The sequence below is a fragment of the Terrapene carolina genome, unplaced genomic scaffold (genome assembly GCF_002925995.2).
Source record: "Terrapene carolina triunguis isolate 2854851 unplaced genomic scaffold, T_m_triunguis-2.0 Scaffold69, whole genome shotgun sequence".
NCBI lineage: Eukaryota > Metazoa > Chordata > Testudines > Emydidae > Terrapene > Terrapene triunguis.
Window position 1 is genome coordinate 27,341,179 of NW_020664420.1, and position 27,649 is coordinate 27,368,827.

The 27,649-nt window shown below is 40.8% G+C and overlaps 1 protein-coding gene across 3 annotated transcripts in view; it reads right to left on the reverse strand.

Moving 5' to 3' along the window:
- Nucleotides 1–965: 965 nt before the first annotated feature.
- Nucleotides 966–27,649, reverse strand: part of SLC38A9 (solute carrier family 38 member 9) — an 83,387-nt gene continuing 56,703 nt past the window's right edge. For all 3 annotated transcript variants that reach the window (XM_026649096.1, XM_026649095.1, XM_026649094.1), the window contains 4 exons: nucleotides 22,538–22,651; nucleotides 20,786–20,934; nucleotides 5,847–5,936; nucleotides 966–4,077 (listed from right to left, as the gene is read on the reverse strand). In XM_026649096.1, coding sequence (XP_026504881.1) covers nucleotides 3,912–4,077; nucleotides 5,847–5,936; nucleotides 20,786–20,934; nucleotides 22,538–22,651 — 519 coding nt within the window. In that variant the 3' untranslated portion in view covers nucleotides 966–3,911. The remainder of the gene's footprint in view (nucleotides 4,078–5,846; nucleotides 5,937–20,785; nucleotides 20,935–22,537; nucleotides 22,652–27,649) is intronic.

A 27,649-nucleotide genomic window follows, 5' to 3' on the forward strand; every position in this document is an offset into this window, starting at 1 on the left:
TTGCTAATTCTTTGGAAAACAGATACAGTGAAGAGGCCATATCTATGTCAGGGTCATCAATTTTTGTAAGGCCTACCCCAACTCCCATCTTTTTGTACACAACTGTAAAATCAGCTGTGCATGTACCTGACATCCCAGACAGTCTCCTTTTAAATGGGAGGTCTCTAGATTTAAAAATCTGGAGCTATGTTTGAAAGTATATACTTGAAGCAATCATTTGCTTTCCCCAAGAACTGCTAGAGCAAGAAAACAAGGTGGTATGTTCACCTTTAAATATATTTCATTATGCTATTTCCCTTTTTCTGATAACGTACCCTCAATATGGTAGAAATAATTGCTTTAACTTGCTTATCATAACTTATACAGAATCAAACCAAACCAATTTAAATAGGTTTTTTAATAATTGCAGAAAGAACAGTCTATACTGGAAGTGTTTAAAAACACCAATATTCTTCAAAAAGGTAAATCACACTGGGTGAAATCCTGGCCATATTGAAGTCAATGAGAGTTTTGCTATGGACTTCAATGGAGCCAGGATCTCACCCACTGGGTCAAATTCAGACCTGCTCCAACACCATTAACACTGAAGTCCCCATATACACCAGCTTTGAACATGGCCCACTAGCAACCTAAGCCTGAGAGGTAATGAGCATCTGCAACTGCAATTAACTTCAACAATAGTTAAAAGGGCTCTCAGTACCTAGCAGGAGGCATCTTGCCGCATCAGTCACTCTGTCCTTTTAGATGAGAAGTCCTCAAATATCTAGGCTAATGCTACACCCAGGGCCGGCTCCAGGGTTTTTGCCGCAGCAAAAAAGGGCCACGATCGCGATCTGCGGCACTTCGGCGGCAGGTCCTTCCCTCTGAGAGGGAGTGAGGGACTCGCCGCTGAAGAGCTGGACGAGCCGCCCCTCTCCGTTGGCCACACCACGCACCTGCTTGCTGTGCTGGTGCCTGGAGCCGGCCCTGGCTACACCACAGAGCTTACAGGGGTGCAGCTGCACCAATGCTGCTGCACCGCTGTAACGTTGCTAATGCAGATGCTCTAAGATGACGGACTGGGCCCAATATTGCAGTAAACATGCAGACAATCCTGTAGGCAAACACCCTTGCTGACTGCATAAAATACTGCAGGATCAAGATCATTGTGAGGCAATGAGAAAAGGGTGGGTACAATATGCTGCAGAGAACTAAGAAATACCAAAGATAAGGGCACATAGGAGAATGACAAGCATGGGGCAAGCATTTCTCTCTGGCATAGGACATCTGGTACATGTACACAGCAGTCCTGCCTGAAAGGCACAAAGAGTTGTGCAAGGTAAAAAGAAAAGTAGCTGCTTTGAAGCAGTTTTTTCACTCCACAGTAACTACTCCGGACCTACTCTCTTATATTTCTTGCATATTAAGCAAGGACCTCTGGCCATGATATTAATATGACCTTGATCACCTCTAAAGATCTGTTATTTATTAGAGAAATACAATAAAATTATTCCAGACTATGCCTTCCATTCTACTTTCAGATACAAGAACAAAAATCTTACCCCCAATTAAATTCTCTTTTCCCAGTTCTCAGCTTCTCTCAATCTCCCACATCATTATTACTATTGAAACATTATTCAACTTTTCTCCCTTTAATTATTCTAGAATTCAGTTTCTCAGAAGACCATTTCATTCAATTTACACCTGTCAAATTTTTATTACAGCCCCAAAATTTGGCTAGTAGGTACACATAGGCATATGACAGGAAAGCTCTGGGCAGAGAGTGAGCATTCAGCTTCCCCCAAAACCTTCAAAGAAAACATTCCCCAGCCACCCTGCAACAAGAGTCACAACAAAGTGTTCTGGGTCGGATGTGTGCATATGCATGTGCCCATCTGACAAGAATAATCTGTGCAGGGAGATGTGGGGAGCTGGGGCATACTCTGCCCTCACAATAAGAGTGCACAATAATACTATTTGCATAGCATTGTCTATCCAGTTTTGAGCAGGTTCCACAATGGGCCCAAACCTGACCCACAGACTTTACAGTCTCCAAGTTCTCTTCCACCAACTCAGACTCCTATTTCCTCACCAATCTTCCACACTCTGATACTTCTAACCAAAAGCACCTCTAAATTCATTTTTCATTTTGGCAAGAGGCGATGAAATCTGACATTTGTTTAATTCCATCATCAGGCTGATGGAGCGCTATGATTGTCTGATATAGAAACATCACATCAACAATTCCCTCTCTGAATATGTGCATTCACACTTGTGTGTGCAGCAGGTGTGAGATTGTGATTCCATTAGATGCTTTCTCAGAGAAGTTAATGTTCCATCACTCAGAAACCAGCATTACGCTTGCATGATGTGGTATTTAACAGATACTGGCTATGGAGCAACAGCTTTTCAGAGACACTCTTCTCCCACCAAAACGGAGATTACTCATCCAGAACTTCCTCCCAGTGAAGACAATAGGAGTTTTGCCACAGACTTCAATGGGAGCAGAAATGGACCGTTTGTGGACTTGATAATCTCAGTCTTTGTGGTTTATATATGTGCATTTCCAATTATGTGCATACTTCCATAAAGTCCTAAGGGCATCCCTACAAGGCAGTGCCTTGTTATTACTCACTGCACATTGACAGACTCAGATTTTCAGAGTTGCACACGTGAAACTGTGCATTCAGTCACAGTAATTCCAAGTACATGTGACTAGTTAGTCATCTAGCTGAGCATCTGCAGGCACAGTTGTGCATGGTGATTGCATATACAGATGATGCATTTGCAATTTTGCACTAGTGATTCTGAAACTGCACCATATTGCATAAAATATATAGCACCTGTATTTTGTATATTAGATTATAGTACATTTTAATACTGAATATTAAGCAGCTACATTGAAACACGATTTTTAAATTTTCACACAAATCTTAATTTGTTATTTTTGTCGGTTTGCCTGTATTGTACCTCTCTCTGACTATACTGTCATATAACATGTATAGAATGGATGTTTGAAAATCAGTTTTCCTACAGCAAGGAATTTTCAGTCTGAAATCTGCAGGGGCACAAGAACTACACGGGACATACAGGAATGCTCTGCACATTTGCGTCCAACGTACATATATGAAGTACAACTGCCCACGAAAATACACAACACATCTATTCTAATGGTAACAGTTATAGGACTTGGAACGAGGAGGATCCTGGTCCAACTTCTAGTTGAACCATCAACTTGCTCTGTAACTTCGGACACCCCTCATTACTTGACCTATTCTCGAAGGCCAGATACTGTGCAAGCATCCCGGTTGCAGGTAGAAACGGTATTGATTTCTTATGCTGTTTCCATAGCTGAGGTTTCTTGCATATATATATTTTAAAAGGTTACACAAAATTATATTAACAGTGTGCTGTCATCTGATTGGCTATAAATTAGCTTTACAAATACAACCCTTTTGTCAGTAACAGTCCCAAACAGCATAGGAAAATTAGTGCAACTGTCACTGTAGAATATTGCGAGGGTTTGTTTGCTAATAAGGGCAGGAAGAAAAGAATTCTGTAGCATAAAGATGAAAAGTAACTACTTCTAAAAGTGAAGAGTGGCATGTTTTATCCATGTGGAAATATTTCTCTACAAAATAAAAACATTTTGGCCAAAATCATCCCCGATGTACTCTCAATTAAGTCAGTGGAGTTGGGCCATTTACAAATTTGGCCCACTTTATCTGTTGTGATGTAGCATTTCCAAAAGATGTGTTTCCCTACAAACCCCTGAAAACTGTTACTAAGACACAGTTGTCCTTTGCTTTCAAAGGAGCAGATTTTCTCAGGAAGAAATTGACAGACAGGAGGTTCTCAGCTTTTACGATAGAGTTGCTAAAGTCTGTTGTCAAATCTCAAAATACTACTTGTGAAAGCCAGCATGAGCACTTTCACAGCAAGAACTGTGCGATCAGATTAGCCAGTCCTAGGATGATTATAAAGATGTGAACGATGAGCACTGACCACGTCAGCTGCCCTGACTGACGCAAGGAGATCATGTAGATGAGGGATGGATACACAAATACAAAGGCCAGACCACACGTTGCTCCAGAGTATCTGCAAAAGAATTAAAAGTGCTTTGTGTTAACTCTTGTTCCTTGGGGTTTTTCCTAAAACAGTCTTGTTGAATAATGATTATTTGCTGTCACAGCCAAAAAAACATTGTTTTCTGTTCCTCGTTATCTGCCTCCTCCTCCTCCAATGGCATTTAATTACTTGATAAAGCATCTCCCCCCAGAGTAATCCTACTGTCAAATGAGCCAGATGCTTCTGGAGACAGACTTCCTAACTTTGATATTGATGTATTTTGCTTTCGGTTGAGGAATCTGTTTACATATATGTCAGAACAAGGCCAGACAATATCTTTTGTTACTTTTTCATGTAATTATCAAATATATAAATCTGGTAACATCCCAGGGGCTTAAACAAAACGTGTATGAGCTCCTAAAAAGCATTTCTCTGGTACTGCAAGAACATGAAGTGAAAACAGCACCAGGAAGGACCAACCCATAGCTATTGAAACCCTTTTCTACTCCTCCTTCCAGTGAGGACTCCCAGCCTGACTCTCCGCTAGCTATCAAAGCCCTCTCACTACCCTCTCCCAATGCCAGTCTGGCTCTTTGACAGCTATCAAACCCCTGGTGCTACCAAGTATTCGTTATTCACAGGCATTTTTTCCTATTCAACAAGTTTCAGTTGTCCAACCAGGGAGCAGAAAGAACATATTACTTAGGTGACCAATCGCATGCCCAAGAATAGCGAATAGTTGAACTATACAGTTCATGAACCACCCACAGGCTGAAAATGGTTTGTCCAAAACTGTTTGGCAACTATCAGTAATGAACACATTAGCAAAAATCAGGATCAATTCGCAAACAGAAAAACATGCTGAACACACCATGTAATTTATGTTCCGTGGACTAATCTGACTAGTTCTATTATCAGAGGATAGACGTTTTCCCTAAAAATAAATTAAATAGAGATTATAAAAAATAAAATAAAAACACAAGGAGTTAAAAAAAAAAAATCTGAGTTCGCCAGTTTCAGAAAATGAGTGAAGAGTAGCTACAGTGACTACCCCAATACCAATTGCTGTAGTTTTATAATCACATATTCCTGGTTTTTTTAATGCCTTCCTTTCCTGGTTGTTGTGTAAAAACCCAGACTAACAACAGGGGAAACGGACTATTCCCAAAGCATTTCCAAATGCAGAAAGTAAACCCTCTGGAAAAAATTGACAATATATTTTCTCACGCTCTCTCAATTACAGAAATCACAGGAGTTAATTGCAACAACAATATAGGTTTAAATAAAAATCAGTAAGAAGTGAGATTTTTATTTTGGCCTTCCTTTTGTCTCTGATTTTTTATTTATTCATTTTCGCTGTTTTTAATCACAATTTAAAAATTGATTTAAAAGAGACTGTCTTTAAAGATTAACAACAACAACAACCCACACACCTCCACAGAAACCACTGGTGGTAACATACAAATAGGGCCATACAGTAACTTAGTGACTTTATGCTGAAAAATGATGCATCTGATTCAGAATAAGCAGGTAAGTTATGGGGACCCTGGATGAGATCTGAAGGAAACTTATTCCCAATTCACATCGGTCTGGCAATCATCTCAACCCTCTGAATGTCCCTTTCCAAGAACTAAGATTAAACAGAGCTCCATATATCAGAGGTTGACATCACTCTAATTTTTTGTATATTTATTATAAACAATAATAAAAAGACAGATTGATCTCTGAGAATTTGTCTGACACCAAAAAGTAAATTTCATTAATATTCAGGACTAGTTCAGAGTACAGAGAATACCTACCTTATAATACCTCCTATATTTGGATAGAATATGGCCATTGTCACTCCAAGTCCTACAATTGCTACGTTTAGAACCAACACGTGGAAAATACTAGAGAGAGGGGGAGGAAAAACAGTTAATATATGTATAATACCACTAGGAAATAAGAACATCTTTCAGTTATTGTATTACAATTTAAAATGTACATCCAGTAGGAGTGTTTCTACTAGTATGACTCATCATATTAGAGCTAATTAATTTTATAGTTAACATGCAATATTCTGTAGATGTTAAGTGCCAGATTCTAAACAGACTCAAATGTTTGGACTCAAACAATTCTTCAGCAGAGATTATGTATAATTTGGCATTTCTTCTTAAAACAACATACTTAATACTCTAGCATATGAAAATCCATCTGAAACATCCGAAGACAAAGAAACAATACTGTATAATTGAATTCCCACATGAAAGAAGTGCCTGGATCCAGAGAATGAACTGAGCTATATGAGCGGACTAATGGATACCAGAGAAAGATGCATCACAGAATGGAAAGCATTATATAGAATACATAAAAACAAATCTTAATACATTACTTGTCACATTTTGATTGATGGATAAGACAAATGTTTAGGTTTCTGAACTTCACTTAATGCATGACCTACAATTTACATTAGACTGCTTTTTTTGGATAAACAATGTATTTTCTACTCTTATGTTTTGTGTTTAGTGAGTAAACTTGAACAGGTTTTGCTTTCTGAATGAACCTTCTAATGCACAAAAAGCATTCACGTTGTTTAGATACTAGTGAAAGGGCTGTGCATGGACTCTGGACTCAGATACCTAAATGTCACCTGCATTTAGGACCTGTAAAATTTTTTACATCTAAATATCAGGAAAGATCTAGGGTGACCAGACATCCCGATTTTTAGGCGTTTGTCCCACGTCCCGACCGATGTTTGGTCGTGACGCAATTTGTCCCGATATTTCGCACTCCTGTTTTTGTTTTGTTTTTTCCGCCGGCGGGACTCCGCTTTTTTTTTTTTTTTTTTTTTTTTTTTTTCTCTCGCTTTTCCGGCGGGTCTCCGCTTATCTTTTTTTGGCGCTCCGCCAGCAGGACTCCCCCACGCCATGTGTCCCAATATTTTCTTCATCCCATCTGGTCACCCTAGGAAAGATCTGACTTAGAAAATGTTGGGATATGTTAGCCACACAGACGTTCGTCTGGGAATGAAAAATACCAAACACAGTAAAGACACAAATACTTATGGCTTTTGTTTACCTACTCTTCTGTTGTGTTTATTTCATTTTGACTGAAGTCACCATTTTTTCTTACCCATCAAAGGTATTTCTCTGATGGAAAAGGTCAGTCTCTAAATAGATGAGCTTCTATCTATGTCACACTTGAACTGGCATGAGTGACCAATTTAAGGGCTGAAATGTTAAGTGCTAATTTACAAGGTAGGAAGTTAAATTAATAAAATTCATGAAATAAAAGGGGTCTTATAAAAGCTATGGGGAAGAACGGATAACTTCTAACCATAAAAGAATAAACTAAGATAGACAGCACCCTTAATTACACAGCTAGCATTTTAATAGTACAAGAAAGGGTGGGCATTAGATTGAAGTTGTCCGTTGGAGAAATACCAGATGGGGCTTTAAGAAAAACACTGAATACACTGGTCTACAATTTTTGAGAAGTCGTCTGCTTCAGAGATAAAATGTGCTATTTATTATGTATTTTGATGTGCTGAATTCAAATATGACAATTAAAACAACTGATTGGCTACTGTTTCTAAGTTTTTACATTTTATGTCTATGTATATTGTGTAGATAGTAGAGTTTTAACCATAAATTGTAAACCTAGGTCTTTTCATGTGTTTATGATAATGTTTACATGATAATATTTCACCTGTCCTGTTTATGTAACACTTTAAAAATCAGCAAAAGGGTTATAGAAATAAAATTTATTATGAAAAAAAAGGCAAAAAACTATTATGTACATAGTTTAGTCCTATTCAGTGTCTACTCGGCGCTTCTTGGCTTGTCTCTTGTATTCATTAAATGGAGGATCTCTTGTCCCTGTCCAGCAATAGTCTGCAAGCATTGATGGGCTCCATTTGCCCTGATAGCGTTTCTCCATTGTTGCAATGTCCTGGTGAAATCGCTCGCCGTGCTCGTTGCTCACTGCTCCGCAGTTCGGTGGAAAAAAATCTAGATGAGAGTGCAAAAAATTTATCTTTAGTGATATGTTGCAACCAAGGCTTTTGTATGCCTCGAGGAGGTTTTCCCACCAACAATCTGTAGTTGTCTGCCTTGTTGTTTCCGAGAAAATTTATTGCCACTAACTGGAAGGCTTTCCATGCCGTCTTTTCCTTGCCACGCAGTGCATGGTCAAATGCATCATCTCGAAGAGTTCACGAATCGGAGGACCAACAAAGACACCTTCCTTTAACTTAGCTTCACTTAACCTTGGAAATTTTCCATGGAGGTATTTGAAAGCTGCTTGTGTTTTGTCAATGGCCTTGACAAAGTTCTTCGTCAGACCCAGCTTGATGTGTAAGGGTGGTAACAAAATCTTCCTTGATTCAACAAGTGGTGGATGCTGAACACTTTTCTTCCCAGGCTCCAATGACTGTCGGAGTGGCCAATCTTTCTTGATGTAGTGGGAATCTCTTGCACGACTATCCCATTCGCAGAGAAAACAGCAGTACTTTGTGTATCCAGTCTGCAGACCAAGCAAGAGAGCAACAACCTTCAAATCGCCACAGAGTTGCCACTGATGTTGGTCATAGTTTATGCACCTCAAAAGTTGTTTCATGTTGTCATAGGTTTCCTTCATATGGACTGCATGACCAACTGGAATTGATGGCAAAACATTGCCATTATGCAGTAAAACAGCTTTAAGACTCGTCTTCGATGAATCAATGAACAGTCTCCACTCATCTGGATCGTGAACGATGTTGAGGGCTGCCATCACACCATCAATGTTGTTGCAGGCTACAAGATCACCTTCCATGAAGAAGAATGGGACAAGATCCTTTTGACGGTCACGGAACATGGAAACCCTAACATCACCTGCCAGGAGATTCCACTGCTGTAGTCTGGAGCCCAACAGCTCTGCCTTACTCTTGGGTAGTTCCAAATCCCTGACAAGGTCATTCAGTTCACCTTGTGTTAGGAGGTGTGGTTCAGAGGAGGAGGATGGGAGAAAATGTGGGTCCTGTGACATTGATGGTTCAGGACCAGAAGTTTCATCCTCTTCCTCATCTGACTCAACTGAGAATGATTCTGGCGCATCAGGAACCGGCAGTCCTTCTCCGTGGAGTACTGGGCGTATAGCTGATGGAATGTTTGGATAATGCACAGTCCACTTTTTCTTCTTTGACACACCTTTCCCAACTGGAGGCACCATGCAAAAGTAACAATTGCTGGTATGATCTGCTGGCTCTCTCCAAATCATTGGCACTGCAAAAGGCATAGATTTCCTTTTCCTGTTCAACCCCTGGCGAAGATTTGTTGCACAAGTGTTGTAGCATATGTGTGGGGCCCACCTCTTGTCCTGATCTCCAATTTTGCAACCAAAATAAAGGTAATAGGCTTTCGTAACCATAGTGGTTATACTGCGCTTTTGTGATGCAAAAGTCACTTCACCAGAAACATAGCAGAAGTTATCTGCACTGTTCACACAAGTACGAGGCATCTCTGCTCACTTTGGCTAAACAGAAATGTGTCCCTTTGCAAAATCAAACACTGACAAATAAGAGAGCATGACACTGTATGATTTCTAGAGCTGATATAGGGCAATTTGTTCAGCAGAGTGATGTAAGCTTCGTTATGATTGCATCATCCATGACTTCTAGGAATAACAGGATGCAATTCATACCATGTATGACGCAATACCAGCTTCAGATTGCATCATTCATTGTTTTGCCTAAAAAGCAAGTACTGTCCAAACCCAGTCATAGATTTATTCATAGATCCAGTCAAAGATGTATTTTAGTCATTTCTGGTTTAAATTGAGATCCCTTCCCTTTATAACTCACTTATCTTCTGCCATTCCCAAGTCAAGGGTTGTATATACTGACCCAATAGCATATCTTGAAAACTAGAGCCAATCAACAATTTTAAGCATCATTTTCGTTCTCAGTGACCCAGAATTAGTAAAGTTTGACTACATTTATTTCAGAAGCATTTTGGCTGTAGAGCAGTGATATTTGAAACTTTATATGAAGGCAAAGTTACAACAACACATGAATATACTACATCATCTATTACTTATTCATCATCGAGTTAGTATTCAGAGAACCTGGCTAAAGATGATGGCTTGCTGGCTGGGAAACCCTCCTTCTCTGAATATACTAGAAAGGGTGACCAAATTTCTAAATACTGATCCTTTTTTTTTTTTTTAAGCACTTCTCTTGTGTACATACTTGGTGTGAAAGCTTTTCCATTACAATGACAGTCCATATTTTACTACCACAATTCCACAGGAGGAGGATTGTGTATTTCAAGTAATGTGCAATATATAGAGTCTTATGGTGAATAATAAAAAATTTGTCATTCTATTTAAATGGAGATCCTTTACTGGAGCATTAAGCAAGCAAGTCAGAGGATCTCTAGGAAGCCAGCATTTTGTCATAAGATGACTCTTCTTAATAATTTCCTTCCCAAACCATCTAATTCTTGAACACAACCAACATGTGTACAAATACATTCCCCTTTCCCTGCAGCCTCTCCAACAGAGCACCTCCCTAATAGCAAAAATATGGACGATATTAATTAGAGTCAAATGCTATATATGCAGTAATTTATAAAAATGTTCTTTATGAGCTGCACATATCCCCTTTCCCATCTTAAGAGATGCACTTATCCAGATCAATTTCTTTGTCCAAATCCCCCTCCCATGTTTTTCATCTGGGTTGTTTTATTAACATATTTTTCATTCTAAATTGTATGTATCTTAGAAATTAAACCTTTTGTTCCAGCTTGTTCCTGGGTTAATTCCTGAAATGTTGTTAAAGGTCCAGTTAGAACCACCTCATATCCAGATTTCACAATAAAGTGTTTGATTTGTAAATATTGAAAATACGGGACCTTTACATTATCACATACCTATTGGTAGGATTCCAGATCAGAACCCAGGAAGTGCTGTCCCAATTCACTAATCTCAGCTCTTACCCATCATACTACCCATACTTACCCAACAAATAATCACATACTTCCTAAGGATAAATTCCTGATTTTTAATAAAAGTAGCTACGGGAAAGGGCCTCGGTGACAGGAATTTTAAAAATTGGTCCAAAACTGCTAAGGTGGTCTGGATGAATGGGTGATTTTTTTTATTTTTGGTGATCTAAATTTCTTTTTAATCTCACAATTACTATGAATAGCTATATCTAGGCTCCAGTCTTGTTCAAGTTTTACCTAGTGTTTGGATGGTCTATTGTTAACCCAATTGATGACGTTTTAATTGTAATACATAATAATAAAAAAAATCAAATTAGGGAATGCTAGTTCACCTTACTCTGTAGGCTTAGACAGAACTTAGAACTCACCCTTTGTCTTTTATGTTTACACATGGTTTTAATAGTGCATCCTGCCAGGTTTTTAATGTCAGGGATAAAACAGGGATGCAGTGAAACAAAACAAAAAATACAGTGGATGCCAGTTAACAGCGCTCCCAGTATTAACAACTTTTGGTTAATAGCAACACTCAATTCAATGTTAATGGGATTTAGATAGTGGCAATATGCATACCACTTATTAACAACTGTCTGGGGAAGAAAGGCCCTACCACAGGCAGGTTTGCGGGGTTGTAGCCAGGTAAGGAAGCACATGGGGCTTCCCGATAACTCTCCCTGTGCTCTCGGGCTGTGTCCTGCCCTGGCACAGGGGTCTGGGCTCAGCACTTCCTTTCCTGGCTGCAACCTTGCAAAGCCTGCAGCCGGGGTCCCACTGACTGCACAGGAGGTAAAGGGCCCGCACCCCTGCCCAGCAAAGGAGTCCCTGCTGGAGTCCCAGCGCTGTGGCCTGGGACAGGAGGGTGTGAGCAAGGCAGCAGAAGGGAGGGAGGCTGCAACCTGGATGCCAGGGCTCTTCAGGGAGAGAGTGGGGATGCAGTGGGCCTGCATGGTACCTCTCCCTGCATTCTCCAGGCTGTGCTCTGCCCTAGCACCATAGCCGGGGCTTGGTGTGTCCCAGCATTTACTTCCCTGGCTGCTGCCCTGCAAACTAGCCTTTTGTTTATTGGCAACCCCCTATTATTAGCAACTTTTTGCTGGGAACCAAGAGTTTGCTAATAAATGGCACCCACAGTAACAACTTTAGCCTTGGTAAAGATGAATGTCCTCACACTCTATCTAGCCAAGAAATTTTCTATTTGTTTTGCTATTTTATTCCTCATAGGAGGGTAATTTCCTTTAAAAGATTTATGTTACTCCACAATGTTTATTCCTAAAATATTGTAAAGATTCCCTTACCCATTTAAATTTATGTAACTGACAGCAGTTGGTTTTGATCCTTTCAGGAACATTAATTCCCAGAATTTCAGATTTATCGTCTTTTATTTTGAAGCCCAATACCTGCCCAAATTCTAAAGTCAATTGTTCTATCATTTTTAACGAGGTTTCTGGATCCTGCAAATATAACAGGACATTGTCAGCATACAAAGCTATTTTGTGTTCTAAATGAGATGTTTATCAAGGGGCTATTTCTCACATTGATGGCAAATGGCTCCATAGCCAAAGCAAACAAACTGGCAACCCTGCGCTTCTACCCCTGGATAAAAGTAAAAGGAGGGGGATTGATGAACATTAACCAAAGAAGATGCTCGAGGATGAATACATAGGGCTGATATGCCCTTATAAAACTGATTTTCAAAACCAAACCTTACTAAAAATCTGGCTGAGGTACTCCCGATTCCAGCCTGTCAAAGTCATTCTCAGTGTTGAGTGAAAGCAGCATACAGGAAGAATGATAAGAATTAACATTATGGATCAAATTCAGAGTTCTGATATATCAGATAGGTGCCTGCCAGCAATGAATTCAGATTGGTCTGGGTGAATACATTTGGGCAAAAATGACACAATCTGTTTGCTAGCACCTTGACATAAATGTTAGCATCCACATTAATTAAATAGGTCTGTATGATGCACAATTGGAAAGATCTTTTCCTTCTTTAGGAATGACCACAATTTCTGCCTCTTTCCATGAATCTGGAATCTCATTCCCCTGCAATATGCCATTAAATAACCCAGTTAAAATAGGGCCAACACTTGCTTTAGAGCTTTGTAATGCTTCCCAGAAAACCCCTTGGAACTTGGAGCTTTATTGGATTTTAAGTTCTTAAATACATCTTCAACTTCCTGTGCAGCAATCTGCCTGTCAAGAGCTGCCACATTATCCTCAGAGCTGAGGTAGTTTCACATTTCTCAAATATCTATTTATGAGTTCAGAATTTGGCTGTTCTAAAGTGTACAAAGTATGGAAAAAGTTAGCAAACATTTCAGAGATCTGTGTGATGTCAGTTACTAAATCTCCCGTTTTATTTCTAATCAGAAGGATAGCTGATTTATCCTGTTTCTTTTTAAACTTTCTGGCTTAAAGCCTATCAGCTTTATTGCTCGTTTCATAATATTTTTGTTTAATACATCTAACTGTTTGCTGAGCCTTACCTGTTTGTAACAGGTTAATTTTTCCTCATCTCAAATTGTTTTCTTGTATACTCTTTTAGATCCTGTAGATTTATGTCTACCTTCCAAATCTGACAGTTCTTTAACTGAACTCTTCTACCAGAGACTCTCATATTTTTGAGATATGATGCTTTAGTTATGAGAGTCCCCCTTCATTACTGTCTTTCTAGCATCCCAGTGAGCACTTACTGATTCCATCCTTATCGTTTTCTTCTATATATTTCTGGACATTTTCTTCCAGGTCTTGAATTTTAAGGGGGTCATATAACAAAGCTCTATTCAACCACCAGGCCCTTTGCTTTTCCACTGAGTCCCAGTCTTTTTATCTAATATATGCAGGGGAATGATCAGACCAAGTTACACCTCCCAGACTACCTTTTTAAACCAAATTAGCCAATAAACAGAAATCAGATCAATCTGACGTAAGACCCATGAGTAGCAGAACAATATGAATCTCGATGTCAGAGACTATAAATCTCCCACTAGACATCCACCAGATCCTCATTTTCTAATTTGGGCAAATAGTATATGGGCTAAGACATTATACTAAATAATGAATTTTATATCCATGTGGTTATAATGATAAAGGGATAGAGTTAAATGTAAACTGGGCTGTACAGAACCCAGGAGATGTCTACATTGCCCCATAGTTTGGGCTATGGGGGTGCAAATAGCTGTGTGTACCAAAGTGTTGCATTGTAAATCCCTTGTGGGGATACTGCAGGCACGAAGTGTAAGTCTCTAGTTCACACTAATGTAGTCCTGTTTGAAGAAGTCTACATTAGTGTGAACTGGGGACCCTGAAGTGCGTGCCTGCAGTGTTCACACGGGGGAGTTTCAGTTCAGCACTTTGGTGCACACTGCTACTCACACCCCATAGTCTGGGCTACACGGCAGCATAGATATGCCCTAAAATGCCCTGGGTGCTATACAGCCCAGTTTTCATTTAACTCTATCCCAACACCATTAAAACCATATGAATGTAATATCCATTATTTGCCATGATATCTTACCCCATATACTAATCTTGTTCCTCTAGATTTGGACTGTTTCTTCTGCTGTCATGTCTTTCCTTTTGTCTTGGTGACATATCTTTTTGAGCTATTCTGGCTCTTTGACCGCACTGATTCCCAGTGATTTCTTGGTGACGTGCAGGACCAGATATTGTGAGACTTGAGAGAAAAAAAATCACAAGAGCTGGCAATGCTGGTGATGGCATTCAGAAGGTACACTGCACACTGCTGTTTACCTTTTCCTAATACAAGAACAAGGGGACATTCAATTAGATAGAAAGGCAGCAAATTTAAAGCTAATAAAAGGAAACATGCAATTAGCCTGTGAAACTCACTGCCAGAAGATATCATTGAAGCCAAGAGCTGAGCAGTCATATTTGTTAGGATTAAACAACAGCTACAATGAAAGATATAAACCCTCCTGCTTCAGGGCAAGAAACTTTCCCTACAGGCAGATTATCTCATCCCCACTTGCCCCTTCCTCTGAGATATTGGTTATTGGCCAGGGTTACTGAACCAGATGGACTACTAGTCTGATCTGACATGGCAGTTGCTATGTTTCTAACCTGCAAGTCCCCTCTTCTGTTTAAGTACAAATTCACCGTCCATCCGACCTCCATGCTATCGAGATACCTCATCCTCACTCTAGGGAGAGTAGCACATGGAAGGACAACAATTTCCTAGTTTTGATGTAATTCAGGAGGACATGTGCGAACAAATGAAAACAAAATCCCTATAACAAAATTATCCTTACAAATAACTAAGAAAGGAGGTCTGTAAGGCAGGGCTGCTACCTCAAGCACACCGGGGTCAGACACAACAGCTGCTAGAAAAAGGCCCTCAAAGGTTAGGCATTTTTCTTGGAGGGGGGGTACGGTGGGGGCAGGAGACATTCTACAAGAGGATGGTTATTACACAGAACTTTCAACATTATGGTAGGTACAATCCGTTCAGGTATAATCTGACTAGAGGGGTGCTGTCATATGGTGAACCCCTGAATGATCACCCTTAGGGTTGCCAACTTTCTGATTGCAGAAAACCAAATACCCTTTCCCAAGTCCTGTCCCCTGCTCACTCCATCCCCCATGCCTACGTCGCTCGCTCTCCCCAACCTTTGTTCATTTTCACCAGGCTGGGACAGGCGGTAGGGGTGTGGAAAGGGGTCAGGGCTCTGGCAGGGGGTGTGGGCGCTGGGGTGGGGCCAGGGATAAGGAGTTTGGGGTGCAGGGGGGCTCCAGGTTGGAGCAGAAGGGTTCAGAGTGTGGGCTCTGGGAGGGAGTTTGGGTGCGGGACGGGATTCAGGGCTGGGGCAGGAGGTTAGGGTACAGGAGGGGGTTCGGGATGTGGGCTCTGGTTGGTGCTTAACTCAGGCAGCTCCTGGAAGCAGTTGGCATGTCCCTCTGGCTCCTAGGCGGAGGGGTAACCAGTGGGCACTGCCCCCGCCCACAGGCTCTGTCCCCGCAGCTTCCATTGGCCATGGTTCCCAGCCAATGGGAGCTGCGGAGCCAGTGCTCAGGGCAGTGCCTGCGCCACGGGGAGGGGCAGCGTGTGGAGCCCCCCGGCCACCCCTACACCTAGGAGCCAGAGGAAACGGCCGGCCGCTTCCAGGAGCCATGTGGAGCTGGCCGCTGCAGCCAACTGGATTTTTAGTGGCTTGGTCAGCTGTGCTGACCGGAGCCACCAGGGTCTTTTTCCAACCAGGTGTTCTGGTCGAAAACTGGACGCCTAACAACCCTAATCACCATAATCACTGCAAAAACAGAGTCATGATGGTGCTACCCTCTTTGGAAAAGTCTAGGATTTTACTGAGAATACATTTATAAGATTTCAGAGACCTTAAATCGGATTCTGTATCAGTTCCTTAACCCATAGCCAGCCTACTGGGGAATTCCCCTGGTGGGACATAGTTGACTCTGATTGTACCACTCCCCCTCACAGCCTCCACCATAGAGAAAATAGTAGAGGAAGCCTGAAGGATTAGATGGGTGTGTGGCCCACTAGCTATATTCAGTTGCCAGAACAGCCCCTTAAAAGATGTTGCGGCCAAGCATAAGTTAGAGTAGCCTCAGGAGAGTTCTAATTTACACTGGAAGCAAGGCAGGCCCCCAGATGGTCCCACAATTTTGATGCAGCAAAGATAGCTGAAAGCCATCTATGTTCCACCCCCAACTGCATCCTTGTATTGAGTGGCACTTTGAAAGAACAGCAATTCTAGCCCCTTTATTCTAACAGCAACAGGAAACAGAGGAGCATTGGGATCTTAATAAAGTCTCAATGATGTTTCATGTTGGAGAGTTAATCTCTAAGAACATAGGAATGGCCATACTGGGTCAGACCAATGATCCATCTAGCCCAGTATCCTGTCTTCAGACAGTGATCAATGCCAGATGCTTCTGAGAACAAACAGAACATGGCAATTTTTGAGTGATCCATCCCGTCATCCTGTCCCAGCTTCTGACAATCAGAGGCTTAGGGGCACCCAGAGCATGGAGTTGCATCCCTGACCATCTTGGCTAATAGCCATTGATGGACCTATCCTCCGTGAACTCCTCTAATTCTTTTTTTAAGCCTATTTATGCCTTTGGCCTTCACAACAACCCCTGGCAACAAGTTCCACAGGTTGACTGTGCATTGTGTGAAAAAGTACTTCCTTTTGTTTGTTTTAAACCTGTTGCCTATTAATTTCTTTAGGTGACCCTGGTTCTTGTGTTATGTGAAGGGGTAAGAACACTTCCCTATTCACTTTCTCCACCCCATTCATGATTTTATAAACCTCTATCACATCTCCCCTCATCTCTTTTCTAATCTGAACAGCCACAGTCTTTTTAAATCTCTCCTCATATGGAAGCTGTTCCAAACCCCTAATCATTTTTGTTGCATTCTCTGTACTTTTTCCAATTCTAATACATCTTTTTTGAGATGGGGCGACCAGAACTGCATGCAATATTCAAGGTGGACGCATACCATGAATCTAAATAGTGGCATGATGATGTTTTCTGTCTTGTTATCTATCCATTCCTAATGGTTCCTAACATGACTGCCGTTGCACATTAAGTGGATGTTTCAGAGTCATCATGGATAGTTCTCCAAAATCTTTCTTGAGTGGTAACAGCTAATTTAGATCCTATTGATTTGCATGTATAGTTGGGATTGTGTGTTCCAATGTGCATTATTTTGCATTTACCAACATTGAATTTCATCTGCCATTTTGTTGATCAGACTGCCAGGATCTGGGGGAAGGTCTGACACTATGAAAGAAGGTTGGGGAACCTGAGATAGAAATAACCTTTTTATGGAAGCAGTAACTACAGTTGAGCAACTAAGCAATAGTGATTACAATATAATTAAGTTCAGTATCCTTAGAGGAATCATGCCAAAAACTGAAATCAAACTGTAGAGAAGGGGATTTTTTTTTTTGAAGTGAAGAAAATGATTAAAAAGCCTGAAAAGAAAGGAAATTAAAAACATTACACTCAGCATGGTGGCTACTTAAGCCCACCATGCTTGAGTCACAAGGGGCATGCACATCACTAACAAAAAGGGAAGTAGGAAAGCAAGAAAAAAAACAAAACTAAACTCCAGTATCGTTAAATGGCAAAATTCAAGAGGTCACTGAAGGCAAAGAGGTATTCTTCCAAATTGGAAATCCAGCCTAAGTGACGCCAGTTGAAAGGAACATAAAACATGGCAGGTAAAATGTAAGATGGATATTAGGACAGCTAAAATGAAATTTGAAGAGCAAATAAATCAAAGAAATACAAATAACAAGCCTTAACTGTAGAGTACTATAAAGAGTTAAACTCTTAGCACTCAATAGTTAACTATAGCAGAAGCAGCAAGCCTGTGAGAGAACGGATGGGTCTGCTGGGCTACCAGGCAGAAAAGGGAGCAATTAAGGAGGAAAGACATTGAAGAGATGCTCAATGATTTCTTTGCATCAGCCTATTTATCCTCACAATACAGGAGGCAACGAATTTAAAACCCACAGAATGAAATACCTTTTTATATCTAACCCACAACACATAATTAACCTGGGGAACTCATTGCTACAAAAATATCATGAAAGCCAAGAGCTTAGCAAGATTAAAAGAGGATTAGCCATTTATATAGGCAAAGAGAACATTCATAGTTACATTAGATAGGACATAACATTCATGTCCCAGAGCATAAACCAACCATTAAATAATGGTGATTAGGAAGCATCTTCCTACCAATGGTCCAATTTTTCCATAGTTCTACTACAAGATTTTTTGATCTTCTAAAGCATCTGGTACTGGCCATTGTCACAGACACGATAGTGGACTAGATGGACTTTGGGTCTGACCCAGTGTGGCAATTCCTATGCTAGTGATTTACAAACTCAGGACATATCTTGGCAATGAGAAGATCACGAGAAAATTATCTGCCCTTTTGACTTAACTCCTTCAACTACCTGTGAAGAAAAGCAGTGGGGCAAACATGTGCAAAAAGACGCTAGCACAATGAATTGTGAAGGTACCTGCCAGAGAACTAATGTATTTCAAATAATGTTTTCGAGATGGACACTCCCTACATTAGCAGAATTATACCTGGTGGAGATCCTTCACTTACTTACCAGGAACTGGAACATGGCAGGGAGGAGAACCCTTTCTTCAAAAGATCAAGTTTTTCCTTGGAGCATCTGTGAGATAGATCTAGCTCTCGCTTAGTGAAAGGTGAACTGAGGCCTGGGCTACACTAGTGGGGGCGGTTTGAACTAAGATACGCAACTTCAGCTATGCTATTTGTGTAGCTGAAGTCAAAGTATCTTAGTTCAACTTACCTGGCCGGCCTCACCGCGGTGAGTCGACCGCCGCAGCTCCCCCGTTGACTCCTCCTGCTGAGGTGGAGTACAGGCGTCGATTCGGTGATCGATTTATCGTGTCTAGACAAGACGCGATAAATCGATCCCCGATACATCGAACAATACCCACTGATCCGGTGGGTAGTATAGACGTACCCTTAGAGCAATGAGGCATTCCCTTCCTTCCCCCATGAAGAGTTAGCAGACTTTCCTATGTAGGACTCCTGGAGCTCTTTGTTTCCTTATGGGGTCAAGTAAGCTATAACTGTTTAATTGTCTAATTGACTAGCATTGGTTTGTCTAAGTGAATCTGCTGGAATGTAAACTGGCAAAAAGTTCCCCTTCAAACAATTTGAGTTGTGGAGTCAACACATGAGAAAAAATTCTGCCCAGAGAGGGATGCTTATCCTTTGTCTAAACTCTGTTCCTGATTGCAGCTGGGAAGAAACAGCTGCTGGTCTGCTCCCTGACTAACTGTGCAGCTAGTAGGGTTGCCAACCCTCCAGGATTGGCCGGGAGTATCCAGGAATTAAAGATTCATCTTTAATTAAAAGATTACGTCATGTGATTAAATCTCCAGGATTACGTCCAACCAAAATTGGCAACCCTAGCTGCTAGGCAACTAATGAGCCCAGCTGCACTGCCTTAGCACTGTCAGAGTGGCCACAGCCCAGCTGGCTGCTGGTTTAGCAGTCCTGTTCGTAAGCCTGGTCCCCACAGCAGTTCAGTGGCTGTTCAAGGCATACCACGCTTGCAGCTGTGCTTGCCCTTGTTCCTATCTCTGCTCCCCTCTGGCTTCAGACTTCTGGTTTTGACTGTTTATCCACAGAACAGGCACCTACGGCGTTCCAGGGGGCAGTGGGGTGGGATGGGGTGCAAACCTGCCCACATCTAAAGGCACTTCCCCCAGCCTAAAGGGAGGAACCACTGAACCCAGGGCTCAAGCAAATACGGGGGACAACAAATGAAAACACAGGGATGGGAATGAGGGTCAAAAGCAAGTAGTCAGAGGGGAACACCAAACAGAGAACCCCATATAGTGCCCACTCTGTTGGAGGGGCACCTATTGAGTTCCTGGGGTGGGTGGGCACAAGCCCGGTTACATCTAAAGTCCCCTCCCCCAGCCTAAGGGGTCCATAGAACAGGCAGCTGAAATGCAAGATTTCTCATCCTGCCCCAACAAATGTGTCACTGCCCTGACCTGCAGAGCCCATTTCTGAAGGCAAGAGCATAGCTTATTTTTTCATGCTCATCCAATCTTTAGCCTTCACAAACTTGGCCATCAAATACGTCACTGCAAAACTGCAGGGGTAGTTTTTGAAACACATACGTCTCCCCCACTGCCAAACTCCATAACCTTAGCAGAATATCTGGCACAAAAGAAACCAGTGAAGCATTGTAGGTCAATTCCTTGACACAGGGTAGAGTCCTTACCTTGGATAAACATTGCCAAAGACATGTCCTAATAGCTGAACTCGTGCCAAATAGCCAAGCAACGGGTACACAGTTATCATCTGGAACAGCAGGAACAATCTTGCAACAAATGACATGATGTCATTGCTGGGAAAATTGTCTAAAAAATTCTAAAATAAGAAAGGCTAATTAGGCAGGATTGACAACAGTTGTATTAGATTCCTAAAACGTGTTGCGAGGAGGAAAAAAAATGAAGCCTGAATAGTGCTTCTCAAATCAAAGACATAAAATTGAACTCTCTCTCTTGTGCAGCTTGTATACAACTAAATATAACCTAAGGTTTGTAATATGAAAGGCCAGTGATTTAATTTGTGTATTGCCCTCACTAGATGACATTTATTTTTCCAAACAGCACACATCCCTGACTTCATATGCAAAGGATTTCAAATGCTCCTATTAGCCACATATTTACATGAATTAATTGTAACTACTGATAACGCTTAAGAATATTTTATTGCCTCTAGGTCCCTTTACCTTAGGAATCATGATATTCCAGCAGGCATCTCATTGCCCAATAAAGTGCATAAACAGTTCTTGGTGCAAGTGAAAGTATCCTTCCTCCCTGGGAAAATTCATAAAACCTTATTTGTTTTCAGAAACTGCAGTTCCATGACAAAGCCACCTTTTTGGGGACTTATTTGTAATAATTCAAGCTGGATCCTATACAGGTAATACGGAATGGATGGATTCGACAAGTTGAAACAGCTGTTAAATTACTAACAATAAAAGAAAAGTGTTTGACAGCCATTATTTAATCATAGATCTTCAGCCCATGAAATTCTTTCAAATGGCTCACAGAAGAGCTTCATGGTTAAACATTATCTTCAGTCCTGATATGGCTATAGCCTGTCAGTAGCCTCCCTCCATGTGGTGCTCCACTGCTAAATTCTCAACAGGACATGCACAGCATCTTACATGAAATGATTCATGAAAAGACCACCACTTTTTGAAGCAGTCTGAGGCAAGGGGGATCAGGGTGGCCCAATGGATGGATGAGGGAGTGGAAGGTATGATAGCCTTCCTGCCAGTGTATTGCACTAGTGCCCAGAGGCCCCAATCAGGACCCCTCACAGTACTAGGCACTGTACATACATAAAACAGAAAGATGGTTCCTGCCCCCAGATATTTTACCGTCTAAACCACCAATCCTGACAGATTAAGGCAGGTATTTCATTTTAGCAGCTGTCAGTAGCCCCAGTGACTTCAGTGGGATTAGTCACTGCACATAAACTTAAATTCATACATAATCTTTGCAGGATCAGAGCCTAAGGAAGCCTGAACTGTTCAGCTCATAGTCAATATGCCCTCAGACAAATTAGCCATGTAGCGCCCCTCCCCCTCCCAAATTAATAAAACCCAGCCAGCTCACAAGTTTGATTTCATTTCTTTGAGCACACTTTGGTTCTCCCAGTCACAACGGTTAGACATCTGTTTTATCATGTTTATCCTTACATGGCTACGGAAGTAGTGGCAGGCAGATTAGTGAGTCAATGCTATCATTGATATTTGTTTGTCAAAGTGCCCACAACAGGCTAGTCACTTTCCACACATTGAAGAACAGACAGTCCCTGCCCCAAAGAGCCAGTCACACAGAGATAGACAGAAGTTAGTGGATGAGGAACAAGTATGGATTTTTGTTTGTTTGTTTTTAAAACACACACAATAATTAGAAGGGCAGGGATGGAAACAGTGCAGTCAAGTGTCTTACCCTACCTGTTCAATGCACTCTTTGGACAACGGTGGAGAGGGAAATGCAGCAAAAATTAACAGTCCAACATAGAGATATGTTAATCCCACCAGGAGATAAGCAATGGAAAGATCTCTCACCTGCAACAACAAAATTCTCTTTTTATTCTGGCATTAACATACACAGCAAAGTACAAATTTGATGAACTAATTTACTGGTTAACAATATACTAAATATACCATACTAGGTTAGTTTCTTCGTAAAGCAAGTTATTTGATAAAATGTGGAACATTAATGCAACTACATGAAAATAATTCATTGCAAGATTCTGAACAAGACACCGATAATCTTAGCTTAGACAATACAAAGTTAGCTTTGGAGTCTGATCCTATTGAAGTCAATGGAAAGAGTCCCATTGACATCATTGGGATTTGGGCCCCCATGCACAGATTTTGAAGTATGCTCCCCTCTTCTGCAAAAATATGAAGTCTAGTACATTCAATATAAGCCAAATCTTCCGGTCCTTACTGTTAAATTCTTATGGGGTTAAATGGGCGATTTGCCTGAGTGAAGGCAAATTTGGCTCTTTAAGCAGGAAGAAGGTACACAAAAGCAGGTATTATAGATATATTTAGATCCAGACAACAACAAAAGGATCCCAGGAACAGCTTCCTCGACAGATGTAGGGTGTTACTGCTAACCGCCACAATCATGCAAAGAATACAAAGACTAAATAGAGCCTCTTCAGCCGCCTCATAGACACCCACTCACTAACAAGCCTCAGGACACATTCAGCACAACTAGCAGTGATAGCCAAAGAGTCCATTGATACCATATGTCAAGTCTGTTGTCAGGACTAAAAACTGGCAGCTAACACACATCAGCAGGCCAGATTCAAGCTATAATGAAAATGATCTTTTTGAACAAAGTGCTTTGAAACCCAAGAATATGGTCTACTGAGAAATCTTCAAAATGCACACATTTATCATGTTCGTTCCTATGGATGTAACCAAAGAGTATAATCTAACATCTTACACTGTAATATGAAAAAAACCCCACATGCTGTAAGAACACAACATGGAAAGACTGCTTGTCTGCTGGTTTTGAGTGTGTGTACTTATTTTTAAAGGCCAGATACAGCAATCCAGAATAACCATATATTTTCCATTTTAATCACTCCATACCTTCCAGAGGCATTGTATGCTTTTAGAACCATATTTTTATATTAAAATCTTTTCACTATAATTATTTGCCTTCACTATAGCATTCTGTAGAAGCATTGTACTTTAATGTATGGCCAAGATTTTCAAAAGTGGGTGTCTAAAGTTACTCCTAAATCCATATGTAGGTAGCTAATTATAAGCGATGAAATTTCCAAATGTGCTGAGGACCCAATAGCTTCCAATGAAGTCAACGAGAATTGCTGGGTACACAGCCCCTGTGAAAATCACTAATTTAGGAATCTAACTTTAGGCAACGACTTTTGAAAACCTTGACCTAAATGTATATACATTTAATACATGTAAAATTTGTGTGGACTACACTTGTGAAATTAAATTTCACATAACAAAGGATATTAATTAGTGGAAAAGCAATCACATCCACTTTTGAAATAAATTTTCCAAGCTGCAGAACTCTCGGACACATTAACCTTTAAAATAGCAACTAAAGTATTAGGCTATTTTAATTTCCTACATCAATCACTCTTTTGGAACTGCATCATGACATCATTTGTTTTTGGTTATTAACTAGCTAGATTCTGTATTATTTGTCTGCATGCTTTCTCCAGGACATTCACTACCACTTACCTAACGATTTGTTCAGATGATGCTAGTAATCAGCTTCTTAAAGGATTACAGGTAACACTTTTGACACATGGACCTTATTTTACTAGGACTTATAGCGACATGATCAGGATTAGTAGGCCTGCAAATTTGTCCTACTTTTCCCCGCTTATATCTATTCACAAAGTCCATGTATGGACGCATTTTTCTTCTAGTCAAATACTTTGTCTTTTTCTTTAATAAAAATCCACACACTACCAACTGAGTACCCAAGAAGAATCAAGCCAGTGTGCATGACACCAGTGGAACCCTATCTTTTTAGTAACATATCTGGAAGATCCTCTCTAGTTTTCAGTTGTTTCTTCCCCCCCCCTCCCCAGCAGGAGTCAGCAACCTTTCAGAAGTGGTGTGCCGAGTCTTCATTTATTCACTCTAATAGAATGTATGACTGGCACGCAAAACCTTACAACGTTTTTAGAAGGTCTCTTTCTAGGAGTCTATAATATATAACTGAACTACTGTTGTATGTAAAAGTAAATAAGGTTTTTAAAATGTTTAAGAAGCTTCATTTAAAATTAAATTAAAATGCAGAGCCCCCTGGACCAGTGGCCAGGACCCAGGCAGTGGAAGTGCCACTGAAAATCTGAAGGCGGCACACGTGCCATAGGTTGCCTACCCCTGCCCTATAGGAGGCATCAGCAGAGCACCTACTTCTGCTGACTAAGTTTCTGTAACCAGTACATAATGATCTAATTTCTAGGCTTGCAGCTGTGTTAGATTCCCAATGTAGCCACTACAAGCTCAGCCAACAAATTCAAAATAAGAACTGTATCCTTCAGCAATTGTTTGCATCACATTTAGCAAAATATCTCTAGGGGTTAAATTTTCAAACACAAGCATGTAAGTTGACTCTACATAATGTGTGCACACAGAACAATCATGCACATATAGACTGGGTACTCTAAGCAAAAATACCAACACCCATAACAGTGCCTAGATACTGTGATTGGTGCTCTATAAATACATTACATAGACTAGATAGATATACAATGACAATTGTATGCTTTGTTCATGTATATTTTGAGTGTGTAACTTATGCCCTACTGTTGGAAAATGTCAGTGTACATGCATTGCTAGACTGCTACCTAGTCAGGAAGCAAACAAGGAGGCGGTAGGACAGACAAATTGGTCAAGCAGGATGCTTTGAGTGGATGGTATAAATGTTACATGGTGGTGGTGGTGATCTGAAGAAGAGCTCTGTGTAAGCTCAAAAACTTGTCTCTCTCACCAACAGAAGTTGGTTCAGTAAGAGATATTGCCTCACCCACCTTGTGTCTCTAACACAGTGATGGTGGTGTCTCGGAAATGAACTGAAGGATTTAGCAGGACAATGGAAAATGTGCATCCCCCACATTAGCAGTTACGTTTTAGCCAGAATGTACCAGATACCTGGAGAAGGTGGGTACAACCATTCAAAATACCTATGGACTACAGCAGAGGAAGACTCCGATTAAAAAAAAAAAAAAAAAAAAAGCTGCAATGTTTAACGCTACATGACCATACAAGGGACCTAGACTCAGGAGTTTTACTATAAATTCGACCTGGAAAATGGAGAAGTAGACAACAACAAAAAGGGTATTTTGATTAAAGTGTGGTTCGAGTCTGAAAAGCGACTGTGTAAAAATGGCATTATGGAGTTCCATATTTTATATGTCCCAATGATTTCCAGAGCAATTTTGCACCATTTGCCAGTAAAAAGATGTTTTTTGTAATATCCAGCCCTGACAATTCAATCTGAAACCTGAAAGACAAGTTGGGTTATTTTGGCTCATATATAACAAAGGTTTTACTATTAGTTTAACAGTTCTGTTGGTGCATCAGCCAAATAAGTTTATTTCTAAGGAGAGAGATTACTCAGAGTCATCTCTTGCTAAAATACATACAATGAATAAAATGCTTGTGATGGAAACATTTTATATAGTCACTTTTCAAAGTGAAGCTACACTTTAAAATGGCTAGAGACTACTGCACTCCTAAACAAAACTCACCTGTAATGTAAGAGTTGCCACTCGGTGCTATGGAATATGGAAATATGTCTTCACAACATCTTCTAAGGCAGTGGTCCCCAAACTTTTTAACCTCACGCCTCCCCATACCCTTGTCCTTGCCCCCTTCCCCCAGAGCTGTGGGCGGGGCCAGCAGCTGGGACTGGATCCAGGGGCGGAGTTCCCTCCCTGCCCTCTCTGGGGGCTGGTCTGGGCCCCAGCTGCGCCCCCCTGAATGTTACTCCATGACAGATAGACCTTAGAACAGAGGTATTCAAGGTAACACACTCATTCTATGCACCTCTCTCAGGCGTCCTTTGAGGGCGAGACAACTGTTGGGAGAAGGTGTAGCTGACAGGCTGTGTGCTGGAAGGGGTGTTTCTTGAAACAGTAGGACCACCAGATAGCCTTTAAATAAGGGTGGAGTCTTAAAACTGGAACCTCCTTCCTGATACTACATGGTAGAAGAAAGGGTTGACCACTGGAATTTTCTCAAAATTACTTGAGCTGACAACCAGAAGATGTTTCCTGAGTAATCAGAGAAGCTGTAGGAGATTAGGGATAACATTTTCAGAAGCTCCTAAGTGATTTAGGAGTCTCAGTCCCATTTTCAAAAGTGACTTTGGCACCAAAAGTCAGTGGGACTGAGGCTCCTAAGTGACTAAGTTACATTTGAAAATGAAACTTAGGTGATGTTTAACATTTTATTCTACATCTTCTATAGAAACATAAGTACCTGTACTCACTCTAGTTTAAAAAGAATTATTTGAAGTGGTTTTCCTGTATAAAAGTAATGAATTTTTTCTGCAAAATATGTATATAGTTCCTTTCCTGAGTTCTCCCTCTTATTTATATTTCGCCTGTAGTCAGTAAATGTTAGATTTAACAGACTCTTGTGACTACTGTTTGTAGTTATGAGGGAAAATGTCCTGAAGGGGAACGACTCTAACATGACTGTCCTTGATACAGATGACTATTAAAGCTAGACTCAGTAATGGTTAGACAGCTGTTGTGTTGGGACCACTGCTTATGCCAGCCAATATCATGTATCTTATTGTTCCCATTATGCTCCCTCCAGCTGTATATTGTACCACCTGTTGTCTCTTATCTATACTAAGATTGGGGCAGGGACACTCTCTTTGTTATATGTTTCTACAGTGCCTACCACAATGGACCCTAGCCTGTAGGTGTTACCACAATACAAAATCAATCAATAAAAATAATCAAGAAAGCAACCCTTAGCTCTAAATACTTTCTGCAAGCCAAAAAAAGGGGTTCATTTGGTGGTATGGGCTGCACAAACTGAATT